The sequence below is a fragment of the Lontra canadensis genome, unplaced genomic scaffold, assembly GCF_010015895.1.
Source record: "Lontra canadensis isolate GAN:19392208 unplaced genomic scaffold, GSC_riverotter_1.0 scaffold6, whole genome shotgun sequence".
NCBI lineage: Eukaryota > Metazoa > Chordata > Mammalia > Carnivora > Mustelidae > Lontra > Lontra canadensis.
In genome coordinates this window covers 22,251,617-22,274,784 of record NW_022631000.1, presented here as the reverse complement: position 1 = coordinate 22,274,784, position 23,168 = coordinate 22,251,617, and the positions used below count along the sequence as shown (strand labels likewise).

The following is a 23,168-nucleotide window of genomic DNA, read 5'->3' as shown; positions in this document are numbered from 1 at the left end:
GATAAATGAATAAATGAATAAATAAATAAAATCTTTAAAAATTTAAAAAAAATAAATAAAAGGGGGCAGGTAGGGCAGAGAGAATAGCTTATGTAGGTTTAAAACTTGAGTGGGAAGTGAGGAAGTACAATCAGCTTATATGAAAAACTGAAGAAGTTTGATGGGAGAGAGAAATATATGGGTACCTCAAGGGATGATGTCTGCTTGGAATGACAATTGCTCACTTATTCATTTGCTGCTTAAGTTTAATTTCTTGAAATAATCTGCTATCCTCCTTTTGTTCTGCACCCTCCTGCCAGATTTGAGTGTAGCTTTGACTGTCACTTCATACAAAATCTTCCAGTGCCTCCTTAGTTCTTACTGAGGTTTGTACAAGTAACTCAATTGGACTACTCTAAATGTTCCCTAACATCAGCTGAAGGGGGCCACTAGTCTCTCCCTCCATATGCTTTTGCTCTTACTGCTGCCTCTAATTAGAAAATATTCCTTTTCTCCAATCTTTGATCCTGCTCTTCCTTCCATCCCATCTCAGATGTGGTACTATGTTCTCCCTGAGCCCCTTCCTGCTCCACCTCCTCTCCACAGAGTATACTTGATCTCTTCCTATTCTATTTTTCCAGTGCATGTTTTTTATATCTCTCATAGTATTCATTGTATTGTGCTTTGCTTTTCATTTTCTGAATTCTGACAATGTCCTTCTACATCTACAGTTTGCAGCTACCTGAGACACTTTATCGTCCTCATCTTTGTGTCATAGATGTACCTAATAAAATATCTTGCACAAAAATAACTTTTTGAATTAAATTGGATTCCCAAAGCTCTGTTGTTTCCAATGTTTCTAAGTATACTGCCTTTCAGAATTCTAATGCTATTCAGTTATTGCCTTCCATATAACATTGTAATTTTTATAATCTTTCTTCATATAATCTAAAAATAATACTTAACATTTGTTACTTTTTAGTGCATAAACACTTTCATATATGTAATCTAATCCAAGCTTTAAAAAAGCATATTTAGGGGTGGCGTAGTCAATTGGGTGTGGGACTCTTGGATTTCACTCAGATCATGATCTCAGGGTTGTCAGATCAAGCCCAGCATGGACTCCACTCGGAGTCTGCTTGGGCTTCTCCCTCCCCCTCTCTAAAATAAATAAAATAAATCTTTAAAAAGTCTATTCTTTTAAACATTTTGGGATATCATATCCATACAGATACAGTCCTGTAACGTTCACCCAGATGTAACAAATGTTACATTTGTCATGATTCATTCAGATCCTTTTAGAAGAAAACCCTCACAGATATGTTGGAACCTCATCATTTCATTCCCTTCTCTCTTTCCCCGGGGTGGGGGGAGGGGTACAACTCTCTTGGAGTTGATATATATCCTTCCCAACCATGTTTTTATTATATATGTATGTATACATAACTCACAGCCTTATTTTGTGGCTTTAAAATGATATGTGATACAATAGTATTACGTATCCCTTTGCAATTTGCTCTTTTTACTCATCATTTTCAAGATTTATCTTTATTGGCATGTATCGTATATTTATTTTAACTAAGAAATGGGTCCACTATATGACTCTATTACCTGTTATTTAACTTTTATCATAATCTCATGAGGTAGATATTAATTCCATTTGATAGATGAAAAACTGAAGTGCAGAGAGGTTAAATAATTTTACTGAGGTCATATAATTTCTAGCAAATGGAATGAGAATTTGTGCAGGGTCTCCAACTCCTAATCCCGTGTTCTTTTCGCTATAGCATTCAACTATGTAACAAATATTCAGTGAACACTACGTGCTAGGCACTGTTTTAGGTCCTGGGTATCTAAGAAGTGAATAAATCAGGTAAGATACTGTTCCCAGAAGCTTAAAGTCTAACTGGAGTACACAGTCAATAATAGAACGTGATAATTTGGTTCCAAGTGCTATGAAGAAAAATAAAGCAGAATGGAGAGGGAAAGAGAGTGAGTGTAAGTGCGATATTCTTTATGAGGCTCTCTGGTGACATTTCAGCAAACATATGAAAGAGAGGAGCGCTCAAGATCATGGCAGAAGGTAAAGCAAATGCAAAATCCCTAAGGCAGGAGCATATATGGCTGCCATTCAATCACTCTGATTTATTTTTATTTTTTATTTTAAAGACTTTTATCTATCCACTTGAGAGAGACAGATAGCACTAGACCGGCTGAGGGAGAAGCAGACTCCTCGCAGACCAGGGAGCCCCATGCAGGAGAGGTCCTGGGATGGAGACCAGAGCAGAAGTCAGACGCTTAACCCATGGAGTCATCTAGGAGCCTCTTGATATTTTTTAGATACCCTATCAGTTATTTTTCTCATGTACTCTGGAATAAATGCAAGCACACTGCATGGCTTTGCCTGAGTAAATACCTATTTTTGACATGTTAACAGTCTCTTATGATGGCCATTGTTCAAATAAACAAATTGGGTTGGCTTAGAAAATGTCTACAGCCCGAATCCATTTATTTACTTAAAATTAAATCGTGGGTGGTAGATGCCCATAATGGTGACATAAACACAGTACTGACGTTGATTTGATGAGACACATTTAAGAAGTTCAAACCCCTTTTTAAATATTAAAGGCTGGTTGGGAATATCTTCGAGGAAGCCTGACTTGAAGTGGGAAAGAACCCGCTGAAACAGGGAAGACAGGGAGTCTCATATCTCTCAGAAAGGATGCCCGGAAAGTGACAGAAATCTGAGGGCTTTCTGCCATGGGGAGACCTAGTATCTAGTCAGTCATGCCCTTTACTCGTAGAAATGTCTCTGTTCTCACTTTGGTGATGAGAGGGAGGCAGGGCTGTGCCCGTTAGGCCTGTTTCTTCTCCAGAACGTAGGCTCTCGCCTTTCTGGGCATCCCAGGGTGGGAGTAGCAAAGGGCGCGGGCTAAAAACCAAAATTCCCGGCGAATCACGCCGCCCAGAGGTCTGCCGGATCAGCGGTCGGAAATCAGACCGGCGCATGCTCCGTCTGCTGGCCCCACCCCTTTTCTGCCTCCGGGCCTCCCCCGGGTCCTACGCGGAAAAAGAGCAAACACTAATACAGCAGGACGAGCCACGGCTTCCGGGAGGAGTTTTGGGCCTGGCGAGGCACCGTCGGGCGCCGCGCTTTCGCACCAGAGGTAGCTGTGGAGACGCCGGGAGTCAGCGTAGCCGCCGTTGATGAATGCCGCGCTTCCTCAGCATGGGCGACCACGGCTTGGAGCTGGCGTCTATGATCCCCGCTCTGCGGGAGTTGGGCAGGTAGGGCCAAGCCCGGCCTCTCCCGGTCCCGCGTCCTCCTCCGCCAGATCAGGGTGGCGTCTCACGTGCTCTTCCCCACACCCCCCAGCCGCGCGCTTGCCGGCTCGGAAACCCTCACGCCCAGCTCTTGGGGATGTTTCGCGACTGGTTTCCGTGCTTCTCTCTCAGAGAGGTGGTTAAAAATGTGCGAGGTGTTGCTGCAGGCCTTTGGGAAGCCGGTCCAGGGAGAGGTGTTCACCGACCCTGCTTGACCTCAGCGGCGCCCTGGAGCTTGTCCCTAACCCGGGGCTTGTGCCCCGCAGCTGGAGAGAGCCGTCCCTTCCGATCACTTTTCCGATCACATTTACTTCCGGAAACCTCTTTCTTTAGATGAGGGACTTGACCCGTGAACTTATATTTATATTTATATTCTTTGTGATCGCTCAGGGAGGACTTGGGTTTTTAGCTTTACGTTTTGACCCAAACTACCTCTTTAGAAGAAAAATCACTTGTTCTCATTTTGAGCGAGGAAGGCCAATTGCTAAAAAGGGCAGTTGGTTTCTTCAAAATGAAACCATAGGCCGTTCTGAAGATAGGACCCATTTCCTGTTGGTCATCCGTTACCTAATCCGTTATTTTAGTCAGAAGTCCCAGGGATCTGCCACAACGTCCGCAAGATACAAGTGTGCGCAGAATGTTGCCAAAATTTAAAGATAATTTAGTATTGTTTCATTTGCAAAAGCCTGTTTTCTGTAAACCGAAGAGTAAGATCAGGTAAACCAGTACTCACCTGAAGAGAGGGGAGGGATGTGGATGGCTGCCATCCACCTTCAGCACACGAGCAACTTGCCCTCAACCAGGCCTAAAGAAGGCAGCATGTTTGTTTTGCCTTTTTTTTTTTTTTAAGTTGTAACCCATTGGGAACGAGAAAAAAGTGGGCTTGTACCACAACTGCAGTTGAACTATCAGTTGAATAATTGCTTCCCAATTTTTAAAGCTGCTTGAAAACTAAGCGCACAAAGTCAGAATTGACATATAAAGTCCATGGGATATTTAATTCCTTTCTTTTTGCGGAGCAGTTGTGTTCATCTCCACTTGTTGGCCATACAAGGATATTTAGTCTTCCTCAGTCACATAAATAAGAGGAAGAATGAAGGAAGCACACTTGTCTTAACCGAATCATTCTGGTTTTGTGTGTTTTTGTTTTTGTTTTTTTATTTTGCATGGCTGTTGCAAGCGTACTTTGTGTTAACATTTTATAAAGGAACATGAATACAAGTGCTCATTTTAGGAAATTGATGTACAGATTTCATCTTTCAGGCTCAATGTGAAGCTCGATATTTTTTTCCCATCTTGTTTTAGTGTAGAATTAACTAATTTTTTTCTTCCTTTTCTTTCTTTATGAGACTTGCTAGTACAAGTAATAGTATCTTGGATTTATATATAGTCTCTTACATCACTAGGGCTTAATGTTACCTTTCATTTCATTTAATTGTGGCTATTCTAAGGGAAAGAATAGAAAAAGTGACGCATGGAGAATTGTATAATAATAGTTTTAACTATCATGAGTTTCTCATTGCAACTGCTTCATTCAAGCCTATTCCATCTCACAGTATCTTCATGATGTAGAATGGAGAGTATTTATCACTATTCAGTAAGAAACTGAGTTACAGAAATTGAAGAACCAAAGTCAGAAGAGATAGCATTATCAGAGCCGGGTTTCAGATTCAAGGAAGGCATCAAGGCCTTTTCATCCCCTACCTTTTTTTCCCATTGATTGACTGGCGATTTGATTTCTGAAAAAAAGTGAGATGTTAACTGTCTTAATGTGGGACTCTTATGTCTCTGATAAATTTTGCTTCTGTTTTTTGCTATTAGCACTCTTTTCTCTGCATCGTCTTTCAGGGTGATCCCATCCATTCCTGCCTTCAGCTACCATCTATTTGATGATTGCAGATATGTTTCTCCAGGCCACATCCATTTCCTATAGAATATTTATCAACTGTATACTGGCAGTTTTAGCTGGGTGTCCCATATGCCATTAAGACTCAACATAGCTTGTTACCTGGATTGCTCAGTTGGTTAAGTGTCTGACTCTTGATTTCGGTTCAGGTCAGGATCTCAGGGTCATGAGATTGTGCTGGGCTCCCAAGTCAGTGGGGAGTGTGTTTGAGATTCTTTCTCCCTCTCCTCTCCCCTCTTCCCCCAAAACTGAGCGCTCTCTGTCTCTCTCCCTTCAAAAAAAAAAAAAAAAAAAGGCTCAGTAGAGCCAATACAACTTTTCCACATATCCCACCCTCCCCAACTTTTTTCCCCTCCCATTCACTGAGGTATGGGTAGCTCAGTAAATGATACCATATTCACTCATTTTTCCAAACCAGAAGTGTAGGAATCATTCTTGACTCCCCATGTGCTTTTGCTACATCCTTTGTTCCTCTCTTCATCTTTACTCTCTTCCTAAATAACTTCATCTAAGTCCCATGGCTTTAAATATCATATATATGCTGGCAACTCCCAAATTTATATCTACCCAGAGATATTATTAGTCTGCTTACTGTTGAACATCTATACCTGAAATGAAAATTAACATCCAAAGCAGAACTCTTGATTTACTGTCTTTAAACTTGTTCCTTCCCCAGGTTATTGTAAATGAACCAACCAAAAGCCTAGGGGTTGTTCTTGATTCTTTTCCTTATCCCTGCCTTTAAAATATACTTCTCACCGTCTCCACTGCTATTCTTATAATTTCTTATCTAGGCTATTTTTTTTAATAATTTTTTTTTTTTAGATTTTATTTATTTGACAGAGATCACAAGTAGGTGGAGAGGCAGGCAGAGCGAGAGAGGAAGAAGCAAGTTTCCTGCTGAGCAGAGAGCCCGATGTGGGGCTCGATCCCAGGACCCTGGGACCATGACCTGAGCCGAAGGCAGAAGCTTTAACCCACTGAGCCACTCAGGCACCCCTCTTATCTAGGCTATTATTGTAACCTCTCAGTTAACCTCTCTGTTTCCATTTTACCCACTTAAAATGGATTTCTCATTTAGCAACCAAAGTGTTATTTTCTGGGGGTGGGGGGCAAAGTAATTTTAGTAGCTTAAATTATGTTGTAGATTATTTGCATTACTCCTCTGTTTAAAACTTCTGTTAGTTTTCCAGCACACTTAGGATAAAATCCAAACTTCTCCCAAGGCCTCTAAGGTCCTGTATAATCTCTCCTCTGCCTTTCCCTAACCTCAAAGCCACATATTCGGATATGTGGACTCTGCTCCAGTGACATTGGCCTTATTTGGCCAAGGTCATTCCTGCCTTCAATCTTTTGCACCTTGTTCTTCTCTCTGAATAGACTGGTTCCATTCAGATGTTATTTCAGAGAGGCCTTCTCTGATCTTCCTGTTTAAAATTACTTTGTAGGGGTACCTGGGTGGCTCAGTCAGTTAAGTGGCTGCCTTCAGCTCATGTTGTGATCCCAGGGTCCTAGGATCGAGCCCCGGATTGGGCTCCCTGCTCAGCAGAGAGTCTGCTTCTCTCTCTCTCTCTGCCTGCTGCTCTGCCTACTTGTGCTCACTCTCTCTCTCTGTCAAATAAATAAAGTCTTTATTTAAAAAAAAAGCATAAAGAAAAAAAATTAAATTACTTTGTAATCACAAGATATTTTCAGGTAATGAAGGTTGCTTTTAAAATATTAAATGAGACTGGGTATTTACCCTAAAGATATGAATGTAGGGATCGAAGAGGCATGTATACCCCAATGTTTATAGCAGCAATGCCCACAATAGCCAAACCATGGAAAGAGCCTAGATGTCCATCAGCAAATGAATGGATAAAGAAGATGCGGTATATATGTATATATATAATGGAATACTATGCAGCCATCAAAAATGAAATCTTGCCATTTGTGATGACGTGGATGGAACTAGAGGGTATTATGCTAAGTGAAATAAGTCAGTCAGAGAAAGACAATTATCACATGATCACATGACAATTATCACAAATCTCTGATACGAGAAATTTGAGAGGTAGAGTGGGGGTTCATGGGAAGAAGAGAGGGAAAAATGAAATAAGATAGGACTGGGGAGGGAGACAAACTGTAAGAGACTCTTCGTCTCAGAAACCAGGATTGCTGGGCGGTGGTGGGGGGATGGGAAGGATAGGGTGGCTGGGTGATGGACATGGGAGGGTATGTGCTGTGGTGAGTGCTGTGAATTATATAACACTGATGATTCACATCACATGTAACACATAATATATTACATGTTAATTAAAAAATAAATTTTAAGAAATAAAGAAAATATTAAATGGGGAATGGGAGGGAGATGAAAGTCTAGGAAGCATTAACATTAGCCACTAGAGGAGATTTGAATGGTGAGAAGAAGCCAGTCATGTGAAAATGGGAGAAGTGTCTGAGATTGAATGGGAAGTTTAAGGGTCTCTAGGTGGGAGTGAGCCTACGTTTTTTTTAAAGAATGGGAAGAAGGATGAAACCATAGGAAACACTGAAGGGACTGGTGTGAATCAATGGTGGAGGAGTAGCCATGGGCCAGGTCCTTTTTAGTACCTTATAGGCCAGAACAAGGAGTTTATTCTGGCCCATTATTATCATTATTACTTATTATTTAAGTGCAGTGGGAAACCATTGGAATGTTTTAGACAGGGAAATAACAAGTGAATTCAAATTTTAAAAACGTTTACCTTTCACTCTCTTACTTTTAGAACTTTTCAATGTCTCATTGTCTTCAGTACAAAATCCAGACTCTCTGGTTCTTTGAGCTTTGACCTTACAGTTTTTCTTCAGCTTCATTTCCAGTTACTGCCTCCCTCTTCTTTAGCCATATAGAACTCCTTATAGTTTCTAGAGCAGCCTGTGTTCCTGTTCCCATGCCTTTGCGAATGCTGTTTCCTGTGCTTGGAATACTTCCTCCTTTCCCTTATTTTACTTGCCTAGCCCCTTAGGCAAAGCTTTGTATCACTTCCTTCAGGGAGCCTGGACCCATAGGCTCTGCTCAGGGCTGAGTGTCCTTCTTGTGCTATGTCTTGGCTCTATTGACACTTAACCATGCTGTGTTAAAATTACCTGTTTACTTTTTTAACTTTTAATCTACAAATTTTTTTAGGTTTGATGCATAATATCTTGGTTAACCTGGTATTTGATGTTTGCCCCAGAAGAGATAATCAAGTATTTGCTAATGTATCCAACCTTCAGGAGATATTTAAATTTCCTCCTAAGTATACCCTCTTAGGTCAGTTCCATCGTAGAGGTTGTATAAAAAGAAATGTTCACTCTCCCATAAGTGAGTATTCTATTAGTACATCTAATGAATGATAATCAACTCACCTTTTAAAAAAACTGATTAAAAATGGGGCACCTGACTGGCTCAGTTGATACATGTGTGACTTGATTTTGGGATTGTGAGTTCAAGCTCCATGTTGGACGGGGAGCCTACTTAAAATTTTTTTTTTTTTAAATGACACAAGTTGATAGTGTATCAAAATTTTTGATAAAAATGACATAAATTGTCTTTATAGAAAATTAAACTTTATAGAAAACTTACTACCACCCACAGTCCTGGTTCCTCTCTCAATACTCCCCATTTTACATTTCTAGATGATACTTGCTAAATTACACTTGGTTTGTAAAGACAAACTCTCTTGACTTTGTCTAAAACAATTGGTATTATCTTGTAATTTTAGACTTTTAAAATTTTTTGTTATATTTAAATCTGTAATGTCATATAATATGGTAGCCATTAGCCAAATGTAGCCACCTGTGGTTTGTCTAACTTAAGATGTTCTGTAAATGGGGGTGCCTGTGTGGCTCAGTGGATTAAAGCCTCTGCCTTCAGCTCAGGTTATGATCTCAGGGTCCTGGGATAGAGCCCCGCATCGGGCTCTTGGCTCAGCAGGGAGCCTGCTTCCTCCTCTCTCTCTGCCTGCCTCTCTGCCTACTTGTGATCTATCTGTCAAATAAATAAATAGATAAATAAAATCTTAAAAAAAAATGTTCTGTAAATGTAAGATACATACTGGATTTCAAAGAGTCAGTATAAAAAATATATATAGATAAAACTGTCTCTAATAATTTTAATAGCAGTTACATGTTCAAATTATATTTTAGATAATATTGTTATGAAAATTGCTGTTTCTTTCTATTCTTAATGTGGCTACTTAGAAAAATTTGAATTGCACATGTGACTTGCATTATTTCTGTGGGCTAAGGCTGGTTTAAATAATAAGATAAATAGCACCAAGTTTGTTTCATTTTCATGTAAAGCTATAACTACTTGGCCTTTGATTCTATATACCTAGGGTTGTATTACTTGTCAGTATTTGTTAATTTCAGTAACTTAGTAGTTCCAGCTTGAGAGGATAAAAAAGTTCTGGAGATGGTGGTGATGGTGTAGAATAATGTGAATATACTAAATACCATGGAACAGTATAATTAAAGTGGTTAAAATAAATTTTATGTTAAGTATATGTGACCATAATAAAAAATATATTCAAAGGACATTTTCACAAACAAATTTAATTTGATCCTGTCTAGAGCTCCCTCTTTGCAATTCTAACCTTGGTTTCTAGAACATACCTCTTATGGTTTCTTTTTGTTTTTCTGGCTCTTTTCCTTTCTCCTTCATGGCCCCTTTAACTTTAATGTCGGGTTTTCTCTTTGGCTTCCTTATTACTTCTTATATTGCACTAATATTCAAGGCTTCCACTACCACAAACTATAGTAGTGTTAGATAATGTAATTTCCGTGAACGTCAGCCTCCTTACTTGTAATTTAGGGTTTAATATTGCTATCATACTGCTTGTGAAATACGCAGTAATGTAGACAATGTGTTTAGCCTTGTTTGATAGGTATTGTTATATAATGATAATCTATATCTCTAAGCTAGATATTTCTTGAGGACTAGAGCTTTCAAAAAAAATTTTTTTTTCCCATAAACTCTACACCCACTGTGGGGCTTGAATTTACCACCTGGAGATCATAGAGACACTCACAGGCTTTGTGGACTGAGCCAGCCAGGCACCCCTTGAGGGACTAGAACTTTAATTCCAACAGTCTTTTGTGCATCCCACTTAGTTGTTTCCTTGAGACCTTAAATTCAGTATTTCTAAAACTGGTTTTGTTTTTCTCCCCAGACCTGTCCTTACTTCTGTGTTAACTGTTTCAGTGACTGGCCTCACAGTTCACCCTGGATAGAGGCCTAGGTTGATTTACCAGTCTCCTCCACTAACTTGTCTTTCACCTCCCCCAGTGGTAGTTTCTGGTATTTAGTGTGGCACGTTATAGGTGCTCAATAAATGGTTGTTTGTATGAATGACTGTATAATTCTTCATCCAGTGTGGTAGAATACAGACTTACTACTATATTCTTACATTTAGTTCTGTGCTGGTTTATACCAAATCATGGAGCTTCAGTTCAATTCATTCGGGATTCTAAGATACAATTGCTCTGCTTAATTATTATCTTCTCTTAATGTTTATTTTTTCTTGATTAGTTCTAATACTTTATGTAATTATATGTAATTTCCCTAATACTTTATTGAATTTTAATTGTGGAAAGTTTCAAACATCAAAAAGAAGGAAAATGATGTATCAGTTGCCCATTCACCCCAATAATTATTTATTCATGGCCCTCTTCCTCTCAACTCAGATTACTTTGAAGCAAACTTGAAACATCATTTCATCTATAAATACCAATATTTATCTGTAAAGGATAAAGATTTTTTAAACATACCGTAATACCATTGTCATACCTAAGAATGATTTCTTAATAACATCAAATATCTAGCCTCTGTTTAAATTTTTCCAGTTGTCATATACAGTTTGCTAATAGTTTTATTTTTGTTTTTTTGTGGTTTTTTTTTTTAGCTTGTTTTTTTTTTAAATGAGGATCCATTGTAGGATCATAGATTGTAATTGATTGATTTGGCTCTTAAGTCTTTGTTAAAGGTTTCTCCTCTTTTTTTCCTTTAGAATTCATTTGTTGAAGAAACTATGTTTAGTAGATTTTCCAGGTCTAGATCAATATGAATAAAATGCAAGCTACATGTATAATTAAAAATTTTATAGTAGCCACATGACAAAAAATAAAATAGGTGAAAGTAATTTTTAATGTATTTTATGTAACTCAGCATCTCTATTATTTCTGCATGTAATTAATATAAAATTACTAATGAGATATATATTTTCTATACCAAATATTTAAAATTCAGTGTATATTTTATACTTAAAGCACATCTCAATTTGAGCTAACCACATTTCAGGTGCTCTATAGCTACATAAATAATGGCTACTATATTGGGCAGGGCAGGTCTAGATTTTGCATATTGGGTGCCTCTGGTATCATTTAGCATTTTTTTTTCCCCTTATAAATCAGTAACGTGTTTAGATTTTTCTTTAATTTTTAAACAGAAGGGTACAATGAATGTCAACATTAAAACTAAATACATTTGATAAATTCAAATTTAGAGAAATTTTTACAAATGAAATTGTAAGTCTCTTTAAGGCTTAAAAACTTTTTATCTTATTTAAATCTTATCTATTTTAGTGCCAGTCCAGAGGAATATAATACAGTTGTACAGAAGCCGAGACAAATTTTATGTCAGTTCATTGACCGAATACTTACAGATGTAAATGTTGGTAAGAAACAGTTATTTCTTATATAAATTTTATGAATTAAACTGTTTTCCTTTTCATATATACAACATTATGCAGCATTTTTCTCATGTAGTTTTAAATATAGAGTTAGATTTCATGATAGTTACTATTTTCAAGAAACTTACTTATAATATTAACTATTACATATGTGATTTAGGCGTTTAAAGTAGTTCTGTTTACCTGCTTGTTTAGATTTTCTGCTGCTTGCTATGGCATTCTTCTTTGATTTATTAATAGATGATAGATAAAAAATAGCCATTTCTAATTATGTGGACCCTGTTTTAGCTAGGTCTTACACTAGTGGTTGAGAAACAAATGCCATTTAAAAACTCTAATTAAGACTTGGTGACTCTGTGGGAGGTAGTAAGATCTTGTGAGTTGTTGGAGCAACTCCTGTTTGTGGGAGTCTAAGAGACAAATATTACCGACTTGGCAAGATAGTGTCACATTTGTCATATCTGTTAAAATTACATGGAAGGGGTAATGTAGAGTAGCATTTGGCTTGTAGTGTATAAACTTACTTCCAAATTCAGCTCAGATATTATGACTTAAAATTGACAGTTAGCCTTTCTTTTTCCAATCTATGAAATTAAGAGTTGCTGAAAAATAACAAAGGACTACTGAATATTTGGAAGATGTGTTTTCATATAGTACTCTCCTTGTTTAGACCACTTGCCCTTCCCCTCCCTAACCAGAATCTCCTAACCAGAAGCAGTTCCTGGATGAATCTCATCATCCAGGAAACACTTGTTTCCTCTATTGTGGATTGGTGCAGTTAACATACCATATTATAATTATTAGTTTGTCTGATTCCCTCACCTAATCAGGTGAAGTTTTTTTCCCCCACTCAGATTATAGTACATTGCCAGGCATCTTGTAGGCCTTTAATCTGTATTTGGTGAATTAGTGTATAATAGATGAATGTACATGATTATTAAACATTTAAAATTAGAAAGATAGGTTTGTAGAGTTTAGTCCCATCAATTTATCATGAATACTGTGCTGGACACAGTTCTGGTCGCCAAAGTCTAGTTTTTTTTTGTTTTTTTGTTTTTAATTTATTTATTTGACAGATAGAGATAGGCAGAGAGGCAGGCAGAGAGAGAGAGAGGAGGAAGCAGGCTCCCCACTGAGCGAAGAGCCCGATGCGGGGCTCGATCCCAGGACCCTGGGATCATGACCTGAGCCGAAGGCAGAGGTTTTAACCCACTGAGCCACCCAGGCGCCCCCAAAGTCTAGTTTTTTAACAAAAGGACTGCCATCTAATTTTCATGACTCTTTAAAATGAATCTTTTATTATTTTAGTTGCTCTAGAACTTGTAAAGAAAACTGACTCTCAGCCAACCTCTGTGATGTTGCTTGATTTCATCCAGCATATAATGAAGTCCTCCCCACTTATGTTTGTAAATGTGAATGGAAGCCAAGGCCAAAATGAGGCCAAAGGCAGTTGTATTGGTAAGTCCTGCTATTTGTGCATGCATTTCCAATTGGTTTTATGAAATCTACCCTCTTTTGCTCTTCTGAAATATAACATACATTTTATGCACATTTCGGTCGTATTTGCTCTGAATTTAAGAGAGCAAAATGGTAATGTTTAGTTTTGTTTTATGCATCTTTATTTTCTTTTCTTATGAAGTAGGTACCCAGGATTGAATAGAAGTAATCAAATTTGTTTATTTGCCATTGAATACTTGAGCAGTTTTCTTTTTTCTGTTTTTGATAATCTCTTTTAGATCAGGCATTAGTAATTTTTTGGCCCACAGGCTGGCTGCCTGTTCTTTGTAAAAAAAAGTTTTATCAGAAAACCCATGCTTTTACTCATTGTATTTCCTTATTTTCTGTAATTACTAGAAAGGCAACGTTGAGTAGTTGACATGGGAGGCCATAAGTATTTCACACCCAAAATATTTCCTATCTAGCCCTTTAAAAACAATTTTGCTAACTCCTAGATGTTGAAGATTTTTTCTAGGCTTTACCCTTACTTTTCCCACTACTTTTATCCCTTTATTGGCCTCCTTGTAACGAGATGTGAAGCAAATATCTTTTTTTTTTTTCTGTACAACGCATAGGGTATTTAAAATTTTTTTACTTGAATTTCAGTATTCAGCTTTGATAGCATGTCCTCCAAAAAGTGTTTTCTGACTAGAACTCCTGACTGCCTGTCCTAGCAATGGCTTAGTTGCTCCTTCTTTATGTTCTGTTAGTACAGTGTTCTACATTTCTCCTATCACAGCGTTACTAAGCTGGATTATAAAACCTGTTTGCATTCTTTGCCACCTTTTAAATTTAATTTAATTTTTTTAAGGATTTTTTAAAAAAGATTTTATTTATTTATTTGACAGAGATCACAAGTAGGCAGAGAGGCAGGCAGAGAGAGAGAGGAGGAAGCAGGCTCCCTGCTGAGCAGAGAGCCCGATGCAGGGCTCGATCCCAGGACCCTGGGATCATGACCTGAGCCGAAGGCAGAGGGTTTAACCCACTGAGCCACCCAGGTGCCCCTTAATTTAATTTTTTTAAAGATTTTTTTATTTATTCATTTGAGAGAGAGTACTAGCAGATGCAGAGTCTTGGGGAGAGGAGAAGCAGACTCTTCACTGAGCACCAGCTCCCAAGTGGGGCTTGATCCCAGGACCCTGGGATCATGACCTGAGCCAAAGGCAGACACTTAACTGACTGAGCCACCAAGGGCACCCCTTCACCACACTTTTTTAAACAATAGGTCACAACCTGTTAGTAGGTTATGAAGATAAAATATAATTGACCAGAAAATATCATAATATATTACATGTAATAAATACTTTTTCATGAAACCTTTGTTTCTTATGTTTAAATAAAAGAAATATGCATATGTAGACGGGGTCATGATAGAAAATGTATCTCTTAGTTTGAAAAACTATGTTACAAGATTCGTGAGGACTATGACATTTGTTTTTGTGCACTTGGGACAGAGTTGCAATGTTTGTTGAAGGAATGATAATAGTAACCATTTGTTGAACTTCAAGTACTTTGCTGAGGATTTCATGTGTATCATCATACTTGTTCCTCATGGTAACCTTCATTATTCCCTTCTTAGAGATGAAGTTATCAAGGTTCAGAGAAATGAAAAGTTCACACAGCTCCTAACTGGAAAGTTAGGACTTTTGACTCCAAAATTGGTACTAAATTACCATATTTCCATTGTGTAGGGAATGTTTTAGACTGTCTTATTAGTGTTATACTTTAAAAAGGAATCGGGATGCCTGGGTTCGGCTCAGTACGTTAAGCGTCTGCATTCAGCTGAGGTTATGATTCCATGGCTGTAGGATGGACTCCTGCATTGTGCTCCTTGCTCAGCTAGGAGCCTGTTTTTACCTCTGCCCCTGCTCCTCTTCCTGTTTAGGTGCGTGCACGCATACTCTCTCTTTCTCTTGTCCTCACTGTCAAAATAAATAAATAAAATCTTTTTTAAAAAATTAAAAATGAATGATCAGGGATTTAGCAAATTAATTAGCATTTCTGATGTACTTATTTAATATCTTTTTTGTTTGTTTTGAAGAATTCAGTAATTGGATCATAACAAGACTTCTGAGGATTGCAGCAACTCCATCCTGTCATATGTTACACAAGAAAATCTGTGAAGTTATCTGCTCATTATTATTTCTTTTTAAAAGCAAGAACCCTTTAATTTTTGGAGTTCTGACAAAGGAATTACTACATCTTTTTGAAGATGTCATTTACCTCCATAGAAAAAATGCAATGGGACATTTTGTGGAATGGCCAGTGGTAGTTAGCCGATTTTTAAGTCAATTAGATGAACATGTGGGATATTTACAACCAGCTCCTTTGCAGTTCATGAACATGCAAAATCTAGAATTTATTGAAGTCACTTTATTAACAGTTCTTATTCGTATTGTTGCAGTTGTGTTTTTTAGAAGGCAAGAACTCTTTCTTTGGCAGATAGGTTGTGTTCTACTAGAGTATGGTAGTCCAAAGATTAAATCCTTAGCAATTACCCTTCTAACTGAACTCTTCGAGCTTGGAGGATTACCAGCACAACCAGCCAGCACTTTCTTCAGCTCTTTTTTGGGATTATTAAAACATCTTGTAGAAATGGATGCTGACCAGTTGAAACTCTATGAAGAACCATTATCAAAGCTGATAAAAACACTGTTCCCCTTTGAAGCAGAAGCTTATAGAAATATTGAACCTGTCTATTTAAATATGCTACTGGAAAAACTCTGTGTCATGTTTGAAGATGGTGTGCTTATGCGGCTTAAGTCTGATTTGCTAAAAGCAGCTTTGTGCCACTTACTGCAGTATTTTCTTAAATATGTGCCAGCTGGGTATGAATCTGCTTTAGAAGTCAGGAAGGTTTATGTGAGAAACATTTGTAGAGTTCTTGTGGATGTGCTTGGATTTCAGGTAGATGCAGAGGTAAGTCATTTTAAGGTTGCTTGATAAGTGTGTATTTTCTTTATAGTGTAAGTGTATGTGTATATTTCAGATGTAATAATGAGAAAATAGAATATCTTTTAAAACATATATTCAGAATGGAATGATTTTTTTCACAATCAACTTTGGCTCCTTATTATGGACTTTTACTTTGAGAAGGATTTCACTAAGTTGGTAATGAACTGCCAGTGGAGTAGAATATTTTAAAGTAGAATTTATGAAGTATAAGCATGTTCCATGCATTATTAATTAAAAGGAGACCAGTTAGCAGCTTAATTGCAAAAACTTCAAACACTCACCTAGATTTTATCTTTGGCAGGTTATATTCAATCACATTTAGAAAACCTGTGGGTACATAGTACTAGTCATGCCAAATTATGCCTTTTTTTCCTATTCAGACTGTAAGAGACAGGCAGTACAATAAAAAATATACAGTAACTTGGGTAAATAGTTTACCTATGAGTTGCTGGATTTGTAGTATGAAAGAGGTTAGTAATTCCCTTGTAGAGTTTTTCTTTGTAGCATTTTTTTAAATAAAGATTTTGTTCATTTATTTGAGAGAGAGAGCAAGTACAAGCAGGGGGAGGGGCAAAGAGAGCCCAAATTGGAGCTTGATCCCAGGACTCTAGGATCATGACCTGAGCCCAAGGCAGATGCTTAACCAGTGGAGCCACCCAGGAGCCCCACTTTGTAGAATTTTGACAGAGGGAAAAACAGATTAGAGAGAGAATTTGTCTGAAGACTTTTAGGTCTATAGAACCGTCGTTCTACATACAGAATCATATATATGTCTATTCATAGATTGTGAAATTATATAGATTAATTTAGGTCTTTGTTTTACTTGATGAGACTCTGAAAATAGTTTGCCCTAATAGAAAACTTAAAACCTAATGAATTTTTGCAGTCTTTGAATAACGTATTCCTAAGGCAGTTTTTGAAATTATTTTTCAGTATTTGTTGGGCCCACTTTATGCAGCCTTAAAAATGGAAAGTATGGAAATCATTGAGGAGGTTCAAAGCCAAATTCAACAGGAAAACCTCAGCAGTAATAGTGATGGAATATCAGCCAAAAGGCGTCGACTCAGCTCATCTCTCAACTCTTCCAAAAGACCACCAAAACAGACTGAAGAGTATGACCTTCATTCAGTTTGTATTTAGTCATTTAATGAAACCTTTATTCACTTTTAAAAATCACCTTTAGTTAAGTGCTTTGACTTAAATACAGAGCAATTGTTCTTTTAAAGGCAGTCAAAGGAAAGCTTAAAATATTTTAATACTTGTAGTCCATTCTAATGTGAAAGAGAACATGAGTACATATGGTTACTTAGAAGATTTTTTAAGTTTCTACTTGCCTCTCTGACTTAACTTCTTAATATCTGAAAAACTCTGAGATAATGTATTCATCAGCAATTTAAAATATGTTAACTAATAAACTTAAATATGTTAACAAATAATGTGGTCAAAGAATTCCCATATTTCAGTTAGCCCTGAAAGTTGTTTTAATTGAACCAATTTTATATTTAAACCAAATTTATATTAAATATTAATATCTTTATATTGTGGTTATAATTAATTACAGAATTAAACATGTGGACATGAACAAAAAGAGCATACTGTGGAGTGCCCTGAAACAGAAAGCAGAGTCCCTTCAGATTTTCCTTGAATGTGGTGGACTAAAAAATCCTGTTATTGCAACTTTAGAAGGAATCACTGTTGTCCTACAGCTGACTGCTCTGTGTACAGTTCATTGTTCTCATCAAAACATGGACTGGTAAAACAACTTGTATTTTTTGAGTGGGTTGTCTGTAATAAATTTGGATTTATTGCTTTAGAAGACCTCATTATTTGCTCAATTTGTATGACCTTAGAGCACAGATGTTTCAGTGAAATGGAAATTTGTTTTTTATTGAGCACCTGCTAAATGCTAGGTATTGTATTAAGTACTATACATATATTATTTAATCTTCATAACAGTTCTTTAAGTTAAATGCTATTATGCCTACTTCACAAATTGGAGATTGAGGCTTAGAGAAATTGAGGCTTATTGTTTTGTAAATTGGTCCTTTATGCACAAGGTAATAAGAAACTGAAGAAAGAGGCAGATCACTCCAGATTGGTAGATGGCAGGTTTTATAAGGGAACTTACTTACAAGGCCTATCTCAGGCAGCTGTGGAAGAAAAAAATCATCTCTCAGCTCATTTTGCAGAATCTTAGAAGTTTATATGGAGGGCTTAATGGGGTTAAGTCATGTTTTCAGTCCACATGGTCTCAACAACACCTTACTCTGAAGGCTCTGTCCTTGGAACACCTCCCACTATGGGACCATTAGGTAGAGTGTACTCATGCCAAAGACAGGGGAAGGGGTGAGGAGCCTCTGATGGCCTGGGTCCAGCTTGAGGGTCAACTGGTGGTCATCCTCTTGATTGCTTCCTCTAATAAGACTATTTTTGTCTGAAGCCAAAACTAACTTTTCTAGGCATACATGATTAGAAAGTAGCAGAGCACATTTTTATATAACTCAAAAGCCAATGTTGTTTTAGTCATACATTTAGTCAAAAGAGCATTTCCCTTTGATAATAAGAATAGGGATTTAGAACTTGTTAGAAGTATGTTTTCAGTTTGGTATTCTTAATATAGTTTAATTCTATCAGAAGAAAACAAGTGTGAATCTTCTCTGAAGATTTAGTCTTATTTTTACTGTCAAGTTACAGATCAAAACTCTTTGTTAGTTTTTTACATGATCATTTATTCTGTTATTTTCTGACTTATCTAGCCAATAAAAAGTTATGAAGGAGATTTTAAAGAAACTATTAATTCAGACTGCATTAAATTTGGAATTTGAGACAGCTTGAAGAAATAGCTGATTAGGCTGTAAGCTACTCTTCTATTACTAAGAAAGGGTTTACTGAGGCAGTTAATAATTAGACAGGGATATCTTCTGTCATTTTTAAGCCTAGTGATACCAAATTTGAATGTTCTATATTAATTTTAATTACTGAATCCTAAGAGTGATTTAGACTGACATAGTTTAAACTTAAAATAATAATAGCATATTAATTGATTTGCATATTTACTTTGAATTGGTTTAAACTTACGTTAGTTTTATACTCACAGTTTCTTTTGGCATACTTCAATATTAGGTTGGACTATAACAAAATTCATTGTAATTCTGTGTCTTAAAAATGTTTTAACTGTAGCCATAATTTCAAGGACTGTCAACAGAAATGTCAGAAGAAACCTTCAGTAGAGATAACTTGGATGTCTTTGGATTTTTACACAACACTGCTTAAGAGCTGTAGGAGTTTGTTAGAATCTGTTCAAAAGCCTGACCTGGAGGCAGTTATTGATAAAGTGGTGAAAATATATGATGCTCTGATTTATATTCACGGTGAGTATAAATAAACAGTAAAACAAAATAGCCTTTAAAGATCATCATTATAGGGGGTGCCTGGGTGGCTCAGTTGGTTAAGCCACTGCCTTCAGCTCAGGTAGTGATCCCAGAGTCCCGGGATTGAGTCCCACATCGGGCTCCCAGCTCTGCAGGGAGTCTGCTTCTCCCCTCTCAAGCTCTCTCTCTCTCTCAAATAAATGAATAAAGATCATCATTATAGAAATAGGCTCTCTTTTGCCTAAGGCCTACACACACAAATGTTTGAAATAACCAACAGTTTTTTCTTCATTTTAGTTCTCATTCTATTTCAGTTCTTTTTCAGTAATTCAGTAATTAAATCAGTAATTTCTAAGTTCTAAATTTTTCCGTGTAATATTGTGATTTATTATTATTCTTTTTCAGCATATAGAAATAATTTATAACTACTATATTTTTTTAGAATTTCTGAAGAATGTTGATCCTTCTAAAAAATACATGGATGCATATTTTTATAAAGTCACATTTAATTTCTTTGGGTTCACAGACCTTAGAACATCATATCTGTATTAAGAACCTTTGTTTACTGAATGCTATAATTCCACCTGATGATTAGAACATTTATTTTTATTACAAGAAAAAAAGATATAGGTAAATATGATTAAGGATGAAGATATAATTAATCACCTGTTGTGTTTTTCTGTAGTGAAAACTTCTTTTGAAGATCATATTCTGGAAGATTTATGTGGAATGCTCTCACTTCCATGGATTCATCCCCATTCTGATGATGGCTCTTTAAAGTTGACCACATTTGCCACTAATCTTTTAGCATTAAGCCAGAGGATTTCAGATAGCTACTGTAAGTTGTCACAAAATTCTGTGTGTGTGGTTTAACTCATCTCTATGTGGGACTTCTAACAAGTTGCTGTTTTTTTCAATAATTAAAAGAGGCGGTATGTTTTTAAGGATTCAAAAAGAAGTTAGACTTTTAAAAAGTAACAAATTGAATAGATTATAGGATTTGCACATCCAGCTCTATTCTGCAACATTGTTCTCCAAAGATGCCATTCCAGTTTACATTCCTCTTAGCAGAATATGAGAGTTCCTATTGTCTAGCATCTTCAATTTGTCAGACTTTAAAATGTTTAAGTGTTGAGGTAACTAAAAGAAATTATTTTTTACTGTCTGATGGGTGTGATTTTTAGTTGTATTTCTCTGGTTATCCAGTAAGATTGAACATAGACCTTTTTCAGTGCATATGCTTTTATTTTTGAAAAAAGAGCTTTTAATTAAATATTATATGTATTTTAAATGTTACTTTACAACAAAGAATGAATACATACATGAAATGAATATGTGTATATATACATATATAAATATGTATATATTTATATATCTATGACACTTAGAAATCTTGTTTAATAGACTTAATTTTTTTCAGCACCACAGGCACAATCACGGTGTGTGTTTCTTCTAACTTTATTTCCAAGAAGAGTGTTCCTTGAATGGAGAACAGCAGTTTATACCTGGGCCTTACAGAGCTCCTATGAAGTAATCCGGGCTAGTTGTGTTAATGGATTTTTTATCTTACTGCAGCAGCAGAATTCATGTAACAGAGTTCCCAAGATTCTTATGTATGTATTAATATTTTAATTGGAATATATAACTTGGTGGAAAAAATCATACTATGTTTAAGTATATGTATATTGGTGGGTATATAGAGCAAGTGTTGATTTTAGTTTTAGAATTTAAATTTTCTTCTAGGCTTTGTCTTACCATTATTTTTACCCCAAATTAAGACCACAAAATAAAATAAGGTTTAGTTAGTACCTTTTCTTTTTTCTCTCCAGAGATAAAGTCAAAGATGATTCTGACATTGTCCAGAAAGAATTTGCCTCTATTCTTGGTCAACTTGTCTGTACGCTTCATGGCATGTATTATTTGACAAGTTCTTTAGCAGAACCTTTCTCTGAACATGGACATATTGACCTTTTCTGTAAAAGCCTAAAAGTCACTTCTCAACACGAATGTTCATCTTCTCAACTAAAAGCTTCTATTTGCAAGCCTTTCCTTTTCCTACTAAAAAAAAAAACGCCTAGTCCAGTGAAACTTGGTGAGTGATTTGTTATGATTTATGTAATACTTTAAAACTTTTTTTTTTTAAGATTTTATTTATTTATTTGAGAGGGAGCACGTGCACTGAGTTGGCAAGGGAGGGGCAGAGGGAGAAGGAGAAGCAGATTCCCTGCTGAGCAGGGAGCCCAACACAGGGCTCAGTCCCAGGACCCTAGGCTCATTACCTGAGCCGAAGGCAGACATTTAACCAACTGAGCCACCCAGGCACCCTACTTTAAAACCTTTTTAACCTCTCTTTTTTAAATCAGTGATAGAATTATATACTCTCTATCCTCCTTAGTGATACCAGGGACCTTCTTAATATGTCCCTGCCACTACCTTGGACCTTCAGAACTTCGAATAATTAGATATTTTGCCCAACTGAGGACTGTATATAGGCTATATCTTCTTAGCCACTTTTCCAATGGTAATGATACATGAGTATGTTGAGAACATGAAATTTATATAAATACTTGTAAGATCCATTTTTTGGGGTATTAAATTGCAACTCGTTCTTAAGTTTTCAAATAATATGTAATAGGTAGTTTCTGGGACTCTGTAAGTCTTGTAATGTATGATTAACAGTAAGGCTAAGATTGCCCTTAGTTCACAATCCTCTGAATTAGTGAAATGGGCTGCTCCCCCCCCCCCCCCCGCTTTCTTTTCCCCAGAGGGTGGGGAGGGGCAGAGGGAGAGAAAGTCTCAGTCGGGCTCTACACCCAGCAAGGAACCAGATGCAGGGCTCAATCTCACAGCCCTGAGATCATGACCTGAGCCAAAGTCAAGATGGATGCTTATAACTGACTGAGCCACCCAGGTACCCCGAATTAGTGAAATGTGCTTTTAAGTCTATTTTGGTAAAATATAATCTACAAAATCTAAGTGACTAGTCATTTTATAACTTAAAAGAAATCTAGACTTTATTTTAGATTAAAATTACAACTTTTATTAAGTATAAAGTAAATTTAAATTTTTAAGTATTCATTTTAATTTTCCACAATTCTGTGTGCTCTAATTTAAATAATGACATTAAAAGGCAAGTTAGAAATCTTTGTATATTGTTTATTGATTCTTTTACTGTAAAACTTGGATATTCTATGTATTTATTAGGTGTTATATGCTCTCATCCTTTAGCTTTCATAGATAATCTATATCATCTTTGTAAGCACCTTGATTTTAGAGAAGATGAAGCAGATGTGAAAACAGTTCTTGGAGCTTTATTAAATTTAATGGAAGATCCAGACAAGGATGTTAGAGTGGCTTTTAGTGGAAATATCAAGCATATATTGGAATCCTTGGACTCTGAAGATGGATTTATAAAAGAGGTTGATAGTTTTTATTTTTCAACAT

General features: G+C 36.6%; 1 protein-coding gene across 3 annotated transcripts in view; it reads left to right on the top strand.

Moving 5' to 3' along the window:
• Positions 1–3,069: 3,069 nt before the first annotated feature.
• The window catches only part of ATR (ATR serine/threonine kinase), a 94,791-nt gene continuing 74,692 nt past the window's right edge, over positions 3,070–23,168 (top strand). The window contains exons 1-11 of one of the 3 annotated variants that reach the window (XR_004382053.1): positions 3,070–3,267; positions 11,795–11,886; positions 13,210–13,359; positions 15,440–16,317; positions 17,287–17,465; positions 17,915–18,106; positions 19,534–19,724; positions 20,410–20,562; positions 21,145–21,337; positions 21,554–21,816; positions 22,953–23,143. Coding sequence is in view for 2 of the 3 variants with exons in the window: in XM_032852399.1 (XP_032708290.1) it covers positions 3,191–3,267; positions 11,795–11,886; positions 13,210–13,359; positions 15,440–16,317; positions 17,287–17,465; positions 17,915–18,106; positions 19,534–19,724; positions 20,410–20,562; positions 21,145–21,337; positions 21,554–21,816; positions 22,953–23,143 (2,559 nt within the window). In the remaining variant the exon portion in view is untranslated. The remainder of the gene's footprint in view (positions 3,268–11,794; positions 11,887–13,209; positions 13,360–15,439; positions 16,318–17,286; positions 17,466–17,914; positions 18,107–19,533; positions 19,725–20,409; positions 20,563–21,144; positions 21,338–21,553; positions 21,817–22,952; positions 23,144–23,168) is intronic. The other 2 variants (XM_032852399.1, XM_032852400.1) reach the window with 2 other exon arrangements.